General features: G+C 37.4%; 1 protein-coding gene across 1 annotated transcript; it reads right to left on the reverse strand.

Annotated features, from left to right (window-relative positions):
- Nucleotides 1–468: 468 nt before the first annotated feature.
- On the reverse strand, nucleotides 469–1,505 carry LOC100956659 (olfactory receptor 5B12). Its single transcript, XM_003801357.2, has one exon. The coding sequence runs from the start codon at nucleotides 1,488–1,490 to the stop codon at nucleotides 546–548; it is 945 nt and encodes a 314-aa protein (XP_003801405.1). The 5' UTR covers nucleotides 1,491–1,505; the 3' UTR covers nucleotides 469–545.
- Nucleotides 1,506–12,331: the final 10,826 nt, after the last annotated feature.

Raw genomic sequence — 12,331 nt, forward strand, 5'->3', positions numbered from 1 at the left:
CTCAGAGGAGGCCTGAGAAGAACTTAATGTTTCATCTTTGGCTAACCTTGAGGCTTTTAACAAATAGTAAGTAAATATTAAGGCAGAATTCAAACTGTTGGGACATTAAAGACAAGCTCCATACAAAGCCTACATGCAAGGCTTCAGAGAATTAATGGTTTACAGCATTTTTAAAAGTCTGTCCAGTTGTTAATTGACCACTAAGCTGAGTAATGACATCAGTGACCACATGTGACAAATAATACAGAATTAACATAAGTAACCCAGAAAGAGTATTACACAAATAAACATCATCACCAAACCTATATATATATTTTTTTTAAATGGGAGAGGAGACATAATTTCAAGAATATACTATATTTTATTATAATGCCCAAATTTTAACCAAAAACACGAGTCACTTAAAGAACAAAAAAAAAAAAATGAGCAATACATAGGTTTAAAAAGATAGTCAATAGAAAATGTGCCTGAAAAAGTCCAGATGCTGGACTTCATGGGTGAAGATTAATCTGAGGTAGATGACACTGCCTTTGAGTTCTATAAAATTAAAATATGAACCCTATAGAAGTCTTTGCCTTCCCTACAAAATTTTTAAAAGCACTCTTGACATCTTTGTTCCTCATGCTATAGACTAGAGGATTCAGCATAGGAATGACTACAGCATAGAACACAGATGCCATTTTGTCAGTTCCCATGGAATGGCTGGAGCTAGGTTGTAAGTACATAAAGATGCCTGTCCCATAGAAGATGGAGACTGCAGTGAGGTGAGAGGCACATGTAGAAAAGGCCTTCTGGCGTCCTTCAGATGACTGCATCTTCAGGATGGTGATAAATATAAATAGGTAGGAGGTCACAATTACCAGGATAGAAAAGAAGACATTGAATCCCACCACAAAAAAAATAACCATCTCACTGATGTAGTTGTCAGAACATGAGAGGGCCAGGAGAGGAGGAGCATCACAGAAAAAGTGGTCAACTACATTGGACTTACAGAAAGAGAGTCTAAAAGTGTTCCCAGTATGGATGGAGGCATTCAGGAAACCACAGACATAGCAGCCTATGGCCAGATAAGCACACACCCTTGTTGTCATGGTGGTGGTGTAATGCAGGGGTTTACACACTGCTGCGTAGCGGTCATAGGCCATTGATGCCAAGAGGAAACTTTCTACAGTGATAAAGGCTACAAAGAAGAAGAACTGAGTGATACAGGCATTGTAGGAGATGATTTTGTCTCCTGTGAGGAATCCTACCATCAGCTTGGGAGTGACAGCTGAGGAGTAACCAAAGTCTGCCAGGGAGAGATTACTTAGGAAAAAGTACATGGGGGTGTGGAGACGAGAGTCCAATAGAATCAACCCAACCATCCCCACGTTCCCAAGCAGAGTGATGAGATAGATGAAAAAGAAGATTATGAAGAGTGGGATCTGCAGTTCTGGGTCATCTGTTAACCCCACGAGAACGAATTTAGTCACCTGGGTATTGTTCTCCATTAGAATTATGAGGCTGCCCTGTAACAGTGAGAGAACAAAATCAAAATGATAAATGGAGAGAGGACTCCTGAGATCCTTCAGGGTGTCCATTTTGTGCTTTCTTTCAGTATTGCAATCACTTATTTCCGGGAATTCTGGATCTGAAATGTGTCCATGACAACAGAATACAACTTTAAATTATTAATAGTAAATAGATTTCCACAAAAGAGCTCTAGAGATAATGCAGCCCCATCTCCTAACTTTATTGATGACTGAACTAAGGTGCAGCAAAGATTCAGACAAGATCATCAGATTGCTTACTAACTGGAACAGGTGAGATGTGATGTTAAGTCACTTTGAATCTAAGCCTTTGCTCTTTATCATAAAAAAAATTCCTTTAAACTTTTCATATTTAACTCAAACTGAGCACAAGACAGTAACCCCTTTAATTGACTGATTGATTAACTGATAAATGGATTAAATCTATCATTGGAAGTCGATGTGGATAATTGAAAAACATGACATTAGGAATAAAGATCACTTACTGACTCAACTGCAACTCGGTCATTACCTTACAAATGCAAACATTGTAACCTAATCATATGGACTCTCACATTAATTGGAAGTTTAAAAAAGAAAAAAAAATTAGGTTTTTTTGTTTGTTGTTTTTGAGACACAGCCTCAAGCTGTCGCCCTGGGTAGAGTGCTGTGACATCTCAGCTCACAGCAACCTCCAGGTCCTGGGCTCAAGCGATTCTCCTACCTCTGCCTCCCAAGTAGCTGGGACTACAGGCACCTGCCACCACACCCGGCCGGGACCAGGCTGGATTAGAACCTGCCAGCTCAGGTGTATGCGACTGGTGCCTTAGCAGCTTGAGCCACAGGCGCTGAGCCAAAAATGTAGGTTTTCAATAGTGTAGTTTTAGACATCCATATAGTTTTTTTAGCATTTTTCTTAATGTGCCCAATATTTGAGAATTCTGATGATTAGCAGAAAAAGGTGAGCTCATTTCACTTATCTTCTATTGATTAAGACAAAAAATAACGTGAAAAGAAAAACGAAAAGAAAACACTGGTTTGCTTAGCTTTTTGGGAATAATCTACTTTTCCAGATCTCAATTTAGTGACAAGGATTAGATCCATGAACATTTATAACAACATCTAACACTTTCAAATTCTCATAAAATTTAAAAAGGAACATGACTCTGGTAATACCAATCAATTAGACACATGAACTTCTGAATACTGCTTGTTCCTTCTTCTCTCCACAAGCACTGATTCCATATGGTGCATCAGGTCACATGCTAATTGCCAGACCCACACTGATGCCCAAGGTACATTCTCTGACCTCATGAGGGTCAATAGACAAAGACGTCTAAATTTATGAGTGAGCTATTTAGATCATAATCTTCTTATTCTTCATTCCTAAGAAGAGAGCATTGTTTTGTCATTTGCTCAGAGGTATGTGATAGTTGTTGATCTCATTTACCCTGCAATCCATCAGTCCATGATACAACTACTAAACTGTGTATATCCAACACCAGATTTATCGGGTGGCAGATTTAGAATGTGAGACCAAATCTCCTCATTCCAATAATTAGTTATGTCAGGTAATTTTATATGTCTCTATTTCAGTGCATTTTATAATTTCCTCCTGATTTCTTCCTCAGTTATTATTCACCATTTCTTCTGTCTCTTTAAAATATATATATATATATATTAGTATGAGCTTCCAGATTACAATAAAATTTTATGTTGATACCCCATTCAATTCTCTTAAAAATTCTAGGATTCGTCAAGATAACTAACATGGTTACATTCCTTGAAAAATAAAACTGAGATACAAATCGTTTCAATAACTTATTCAAAGTAATACAAGCTTATACTTCGTAAAGTAGGGACCCAAAGCCTTCTTTTGTTTTTATGTTATGCCACACAGTAAGAATATATGTTCTAATAGGAACTCATTAGTGTTTAAACATACAGGTTGAACATCCCTAATCCAAAAATTCAAAATCTAAAATGCTCCAAAATTTGAAACTTTTTGAGCATGAATACGAGGGCACAGATGTAAAATCTCACACCTAAGTACTTAACACAAACTTTATTTCATACACAAAATTATTAAAATTATTGTTTAAAATTACTATGGCTTTGTGTATAAGGTATAAATGAAACATAAATTTTTGTGTTTAGGTCTTTTTCAAAAGATATCTCATTATGTATATGCAAATTGTCCAAAATTCCAAAAGAATATGAAATTCCAAACATTCTCATTCCAATCACTTCAGACAAGGTATATGCAACTTATACAACCTCCCAATATATAAAATAAATAAAATAAATATTCAAAATATTCAAGTCAAATCTCTGAATAAGCCAAAGGATAAATAGATGCCTTGATGCATGTTCCAGGTTACCTCCACTTCTGCAACTTTATGAGTAGATAACAGATTTGATCTAGGGTCTTACCTTCTTCCTTGAGCAAGGCAACATACAAGTCCAGCACCTTCCTATGTGAGTGGATCTCAAATTAGAAATTCATTCTTGAAAGAAAGAAAACATCATTTTCGGAGACTAGTCTTTAGTGTTTGTCCAAAAGGTTTTAAGTTCTTTTAATCAGAAAGAAATTGAAGGGAAAAAATGCTATTGGCTTTGTAATCAACTAACAAGATATATACTCCTATATTTGCCACTCTGTTGTCTGAGATAAGTCACTGAACCCATTTTAGCCTCAATATCTTTATCTATAAATAGGAAATAATAAAAGGTATCCCCCTAAACATCCACCCTGAAGACTGTTGCTATGATAAGAAAAAAAAATAGAATTCCTAAAATACCTTATACTTGGTAAAGGGTGGTCATCATAACCACAACCAACATCATTATTGTTGAGAATTTTTTCCCTGGACACTACTGCAGATTCTCAGTAATCTATTAGGTCATTTTTGCCAATATATAACTATCAACAATCAGATGAATAAATGAATCATCAAAGTGATTCTGCGCTTCTCCCTCAAATATGAAACCAAATGGAATCATGTAAATACATGAATAGTTGAAGAATGGGAACCAGGAGGTAATTATAGGGTCTTGGAGATCTCAGGGGATCCATGCCCTTTGAGGGTCACAAAATACTTTATCTCACATAACTAGGAATCTGGTGATTAAGATGCCTGTAGGGATCCAGCTCTCCTTGTTGTGAAAAATCATGTGTGTTTACATTACTTTCAGTAATTCTTTTTGAATTTTATGCACAAATAAAGTGAAAGCATGACCTCTAGGAGTATAATTTGACGTAAATATTAAGAGATGGGAACACAGGTTCTGTCATTAAATAAGGCAAGTGGACCTCAGGAATTAGTGCTCCCTTTAATTCACCTTAAATGGTAGAACTATTGAGAAGAAATATCAATTCATTCAACTGTTTATTGGTTGTAAATGGGTTTAGCCATAGTGATGAGATCTGGATCATAGATACAAGCAAAATAAATGTCATTTTTATGCACGTGGCACGTAAGTCTTATGAAGAAGAATGACACTTAAGCAAGAAAACACCCTGAGGGATATAAATATATGTAGAACATCGTATACACACACACACACACACACACACATACACATATATATATATAGAGAGAGAGAGAAAGAATAAGCATAGAGCTATACATTTAAAAATGAGAGAGAAAAGAAGGAATCTACCTTACATTGATTGGTCAGAATATTTTCTTATGAGAGTTAACATTCCACCAAGTTTAAAAATGACAAAGAACCAGTGTCGGAAAGATCATTCCAAGCAAAATAAAAAATATGTAGTAAAGGACCAGAGTTTCAAGGAAATCAGCAGAAGTCAGCATAACTTCTCCATAGAGAGATCTTTTCCTTGACAATTTTCATCTCAATATCCTCTCCAAACAAAATCTGACTAAAACAAAACAGAGATAGATTGACATCAGCAAGATGGCAGAATGGGGGAGACGAGCCTCTTTCCCTCACAAGAAACGACAAATAGACAATTATCCATGAATGGCAATAGCCTTAGCTCAAGGAAGCATTTCAAGAACCTGCCACAACACAGTGGAACAAAAAACGAGGAGGGTGGAATAACTGAATAACTAAAAAGACCGCAAAGAGATGCGCACTCTTGAGATGTCTGGAAATGCCCAGTGACAAAGAAGAAGCTATCATTATTCATTATCAATGATTTCATGAGTGCTACTGTGGTCTCTAGCAACTTGCTGTGCAGAGAATAGTGATATCTTTCACAACTGAGGTAACCAACAGCCACTCCCCACAACAGAGGCCCCAGAGAGAGACACACATACAGTCGCACTATCACCCCCCAAGAAGGAACCACTGTTGTGTTGTCCCATGACAAAAGCAACCACCTCTTCAAACACTGCACATGCCTGAAACTCTGGAGCTACCACTGTTACAACCTAGACCTGGCTCTCACCTTAGAGCCTCGGTTACAATGTGTGCACGCACACTTCAGGCACCACTTCCACTGTAATAGTGAGCTAGACTGAACCCTAGAGCCCAGAACCACAGTAGCCATGAGTACACCTGTACTCTGGACCCCAGCTTTCCTGCAGCTCCACAAAAACCTGCACCTCTCACACAGTTCCCAGTGCAGTAACAAGGGCACCTGCATGCCAAGCGTGGGTGTCATCAGTGTTCCAGAATCCAAAGCCATTGGAATCCAAAGCCAAAACAAATCCACCTCTCACACAGTTCCCAGTGCAGTAACAAGGGCACCTGCATGCCAAGCGTGGGTGTCATCAGTGTTCCAGAATCCAAAGCCATTGGAATCCAAAGCCAAAACAAATCCAATTTGTGCTTCAAAGCTTGGCTTCATAGCTGATGCACAGGCACTATGCATCTGACGTTGGTGTAACTACAACTGTAAGCAAACCCAGGAGACAGACCCTGTGTCAGAAGTGATCCCTGTAGCCATGACTTACATGGTGGAAAGAGATTGGGAAGATTTCAGTACCCTTTGCCACTGAAGACCCCCAATATCTCTCACTGCTGTTATTGACACGTGAAGTCATGGCTGCTGAGTATCCCTGAAATCCTCATCTTCACAAATGCCAACATAAGTTGACAGAACAACACAAATACCAACCCACTGCACCCTCACCAGATTCGAAACTGCCACATCTCTCTCATAGCAGCATCACTATGAGGGCAAAGGCTTTCACCTGTTAGGTCCTTGCAGACCTCTTTAAAATAAAGCAAAATCAAGTAAACCAGATTGCTCAGGCACCAGGTTTTCCCACTACAGTGAGCTTGAATAAAGCCAGATTGGGATTTAAGGGTCTGGTGACTGATGTCTTGAAGGGGATCACTCTGACATGAAGCTCCTAGGGAACAATTCCTCCTGTGAATACATCCACAGCTCCATGTCTCATGTACTGAATATTTTAATTAAAATTTTGCCTATGGGGACCAAGTTCTAAGAGAACTTGCTAAGGAAAGTCATGGGTATGTGAATCATTATTTCTTCTCCAGTATACCCATCTGTTCTCAAAAATAAAGAAAACGAGACTATTAATTTTCTTGGCAGCAACTGATGTGGTCACTAGACCAGGGAAGAGAACACAGGCTGGAGCATTCAACTAGTCACAAAGACCCCAGACAACATTATTTTCATACACAATGTGGAACTTTTTTCTTTCATTTTGCAAGTACATTTCTTTTGTGCTTTTCATGCCCCTTGATTGCTGAAGCTGTCACCTGACTGGGACTAAAATCTAGCACATGGCTGGGACTCCAATTTTATTCTCCTTGAAAACTAATCTCTGTTCTCTTTTCTGTTCTGTATGTTATACCCTTACATATAAAATTTTCTTTTTAATTATTATGGGCATACATAATAATTTCTTTTTAATTACAATAGGCATACATCTTTATGGGGTACATGAGATGTTTGGATACAGGCATACAGTGTAAATTAATCAAATCAAGATTAATTGAGATATCTTGATCACCTATTTGATTACTTATTAAAACTACAAGTGGGTTGTGTGGCTTTTCTAGTTGTTCATTTCCAAGTGGTGACAAACAAATTCAGCCTCCTTACACTTGGAAATACTACCATCTTCCACACATGACCTCAGAGATTTCTGTGAATAGAAAAAGAAAGCATGGGTGACAATATATGCCAACTTGGGATCAGGTTTGTGAGAGTATGTGTGTATGTGTGTGTGTGCATGTGTGCACACATATATGTTCACATATATATTCCATTAGCTGGAATCCAGTCATCATATAGTCCTGCCACATTTGCCAGGGAATTTTTGTGCTTAAGAAGAAAAATGGTAATGGAGGGTGAAATCTCATACAGGTGAACAAACAGGCAGTGAGAAATAATATAGTACTATCCCATTCAGCTAAAGTCTATGGTGGAAACATTACCTATTCTGACCTGAGATAAGATTTTCCAAGTTCTAAGTAACTTACATTTTAATTTTTAAATAGTTTTAGAGTCTTAAGTCACAATTCCTATTGTGCCACAATCATGTATTCTAATTCCTCTATCACAGCTTCATTAACTCTTGTTAGCTCTCAAGTTTCCCTTCGACTCCTTTGTTTAGAAAGAGCAAAAGAAGGCTTAGTCATATTTCACAAATATGGTGTTCTATCTCATGAGATATCCACCTTGCTTTCATTATGATTACATGACCTCTAAATCTAATGGAAATCAGGCTTCAAAAGAATTACAAAATATAGCAGAAAACTTTGATAATAGGCTAGAACTAGCAGAAGAATCTCAGAGTTTGAAGACAAGCTTTTGAACAAAGATGTAAAGAAAAGAATTTTAAAAAAATCACTCATAGAAATATAGAACTATGTGAAATGAGCCAATATATGAATTATGGGTAGAAGAAGAAAAAGCAAAAGCATGAAATACCTAAAAATGACTAATTAAGAGAATTATTGAGAATTTCCCTGGTATTGCCAGAGATTCAGATATACAGATATGAGAGGATCATCAAATACCAAAAAGACTCATTATAAATAGGACATCTCCAAGACTCATCTACTTGGCCAAAGTCAAAGGAAGGAGAAAATTCAACATTTGCAAGACAAAAGCAACATACAATCTACAAAGAAAAACCATCAGGCTAACTACAAACTTCTCAGAAGATGCTTTATAAGGCAGGAGAGAATGGGGCCAAATTTTTAGTCTTCTTAAACAAAACAACTGTCAGCCAACAATTTTGTGTCCTGCATAAGTAAGTTTCATAAAGGATGGAGAAATAAAGACTTTTCCAGAAAAACAAACACTAAGGGAATTTGTCACTACTAAACTTACATTGAAGATATGCTCAAAAATATATGATGCAGGCTATTAACAAGTAGCCAGATTGAAGAAGTAGTGAAAAATACCCCAACAACAACAACAAAAAGTACCCAGTGTGTTCCCAAGCCTATCCTGTTATCATTTTCCCATTTCCCAGAATGCAAAGTTGGGATAGACTTACTTAGCATCTAGCAGAATCCCCTTGTTGGTTCCCTGACATGTAGATTTAGGGTTATTACTGTGGCAAAGGCCAAATGGAAGCCACTGGAATTGCCTCTACCTAGAAAAATAGTAAACCAAAAGCATTCCTGGAGGGATTGCAGAGATTTGTGCCACCAACAAGAACGTGAAGGATGTAGAGGTGGCGTTTCTCACCACATCCTCATTTAACCCTCCTATTTGACCCGTGCAAAAGCAGATGGATATTGGGGAATGACAGTGAATTATCATAAACTTAACTAGGTGGTGACTCTAATTCCAGAGTGGCTCATTTCACATAGTCCTATATTTGTATGGGTGATTTTTAAAAATTATTTTTTTCTACATCTTTGTTCAAAAGCCTTGTCTTCAAGCTCTGAGATTCTTTCTTCTGCTAGGTCTAGCCTGTTATCAAAGCTTTCAGCTGTATTTTGTAATACCTTAAATGACTCACTTCTTTAAGTTCTGTTACATACTTTCTTAGGTTGTCTACCAATTTAAATGAGTTTTTCCTATTTTTCATTCATGTTCTGATGCCAGATGTGGTTTTATTACTTGAGAAAACTAACACATCCTCTGGTATGTAGTATGAAGCTATTGATCTGGCAAATGTCTTTTTTCAGCCCCATCAATAAGACTCATAAGAAGCAGTTTGCCTTTACATAGCCAGGCCAGCAATACACCTTTACTGTCCTACATCAGAGATACATCAACTTTTCATCACTTTGTCCTAATTTAGTTCTCAGGGATCTTGATCACTTTTCTCCTCTGTGAGATATCATACTGGACCATTACTTTGATGGCATTATATTGATTTGATCCAATGAGCAAGTGGAAACTATACTTAGTGGTAAAAAAAGATTCTTATATACTAGTGGATGGGAAGCAAATCGAAGAAAAATTCAGATACCTTCCACCTCAGTGAAACTTCTAGAAGGTCCATGATAAAGGGTATGTTGAGACATCTCTTCTAAGATAAAGGATAAGTTTTTGCATCTTGCCTTTTTTACTACCAAAAAGGATCCACACATCCAGTGGACCTTTTTGAATATGGAGAACAACATATTCCTAATTTGGGTAGTTTACTGTGGCTCATTTACAGAGTGACTCAAAAAGCTGCTGATTTTGAGTTGAGTCCCAGAACAGAAGTCTTTGTAACAGTTCCAAGCTAAGTTCATCAACCTGTTCTGTCACTTGGGCCATATAATCCAGCAGATTCAGTTGTGATTGAAATCTTATTGACAGATATAGATACTGTTTGTAGCCTTTGGCAGGCTCCTATAGGTAAATTGCAGAGGATTTTGGAGTAAAGCCCTGCTATTCTCTACAGATAACTACTCTCCTTTTGAGAAACAGCCCTTTGTCTGCCATTGAGCCTTAGTAGAGACCGAAACTTAACCACAAGCCACCACCTTACAATGTGACCTGAACTGAGCTACTTCTCATGAACTGGATGTTATCTAACGCATCCAGCTATGAAGTTGGCCATTCACTGCAACACTTCATCATCAAACGGAAGCAGTATCTACAAAATTGAATCCAAGCAGGCTCCAAGGTCACAAGTTACATGAAGAAGTAACTCAAATGCCCATGGTCACTACTCCTACTGTGGGAGGTAGATAAGTTGACTTCTCAGCAGGGCAATCCCACCTCAATCCAGGGGAAAGCACCAGACTTGTAATCCCTGGGGGCTCATCAAGATCATGGAAGATGGAAAGAGCCTAGAGGCACCCCTGACAGGACAAAGTCATTGAGACTATCCCTATGCTCCTGAGAGTCAACAGGTGTTGTGGGACTGAGCCCTTTAGCAAAGTTGAATCCTTTAAACTCCTGATTGGCAGTTTAGATTAGGCAACCTGGCTTTCTTGTCCTGCAGGGATGAAACTGGTTTTCCCCTTCCCCCTTTCTATATATGCTATGGGGCCATTGGCCATTTGTTAGCAACCCCTCTACCCTACATTCCTGTTTATCCAGCCCTTCCCTCTATCCAATCTTCCTGGGGTTTGGGGGTTCTCTTAACCCTATCTTTGCATGTTCTTTCCCTTAGCTTTCCGAGGAACCTCTGTACTGTTTTCCATAATGGCTATATTAATATACATTTCCACCCAGGATGCCCAAGGGCTCCCTTTTCTTCACACACGTCCCAACCTATGTTATCATTTCTCTTTTTGATGATTCTATACACAATGGGATAAGAATCAGCCTCAAAAAGGAGAAAATCCTGTCAATTGGGACCACCTGGATAAATCTGGAGGACAGTATGTAAAATGAAATAAGCCAGACACAGAAAGACAAATATCAAATGATGTCACTTACACAAGGAATCTTAAAAAGTTGAATTCATGAAAATAGAGAGTAGAGTGCTGGTTACCAGAGTCTGGCAGAAAGAAAACAGGATGAAAAATGGGGAGGTATTAATCAAAGGGCACAAAGTTTCATTTAGGATGGAGGACCTATTGCACATAATGGTGGTAATAATAAATAGCAATGCGTTGCATATTTTTAAATATCTAAAAAGTGGACTTCAAATGTATTTACCACAAAGTAATTTAAGTATGTGAGGTGATGGATTTTTTTAATTAGCCTGACTAAGTCATCCCATATTGTAAACATGTCAAAACATCACACTGTACATAAATGTGTATAATTATTATTTGTCAATTAAAAATGTGATTTTAAAAAAAAAAACCTGTTATTATCACCTATTGTTATTATTTGACCTTATTACTAAAATCAATTATCTTCAACTATATCAAAAATATCTAAAATTAAAAAGCACATAAACAGTTCAAAAATATAAGGAAATCGGAATTAAATTTCCATGTCATGATAAATACTTATTATAATAAAAATGCAGAAGTTAAAAATACTTACCCTGTAATTTAAATCACATAACAATAAATGATCTTTTATTTGCAACCTGAGTAAATTTCTATGAGATAAAAAGAAGTTCAGGTAGTTATAATCTTTTTTTCTTTTTTGCAGTTTTTGGCCGGAGCCAGTTTGAATCTACCACCTCTGGTATATGAGGCCAGCATCCTACTCACTGAGCCACAGGCACCGCCCTAGATATAATCTTTTATACAAATAACTTCATTATATTTATATAGAAATCACTTTCTCAGCAAGAGGAAGCCATGGGAGAGAGACAGCCTGGCAGGGCTATGAGTTTAAGGAAAAAAAAAATATAGCTATTGCCAATCTCCAGCTCAGCAGACAGGAAGTTCAGGAAATAAATACTTCACTATTTTTTTTCTTTTTTTTTTTTTTATTGATGTTAATGTAACTATGTAACTATGTACATTAACGCACTTCTGGGGTACAGTGTGGGGTTGTCACACACAATCCAAAATAC

Source organism: Otolemur garnettii, unplaced genomic scaffold (assembly GCF_000181295.1).
Source record: "Otolemur garnettii isolate 467f Iridium unplaced genomic scaffold, OtoGar3 scaffold00209, whole genome shotgun sequence".
Lineage (NCBI taxonomy): Eukaryota > Metazoa > Chordata > Mammalia > Primates > Galagidae > Otolemur > Otolemur garnettii.

Excerpts from the sequence above, each read along its gene's own strand:
- LOC100956659 (XM_003801357.2), bottom strand. The coding sequence starts at position 1,490 with ATGGAGAACAATACCCAGGTGACTAAATTCGTTCTCGTGGGGTTAACA.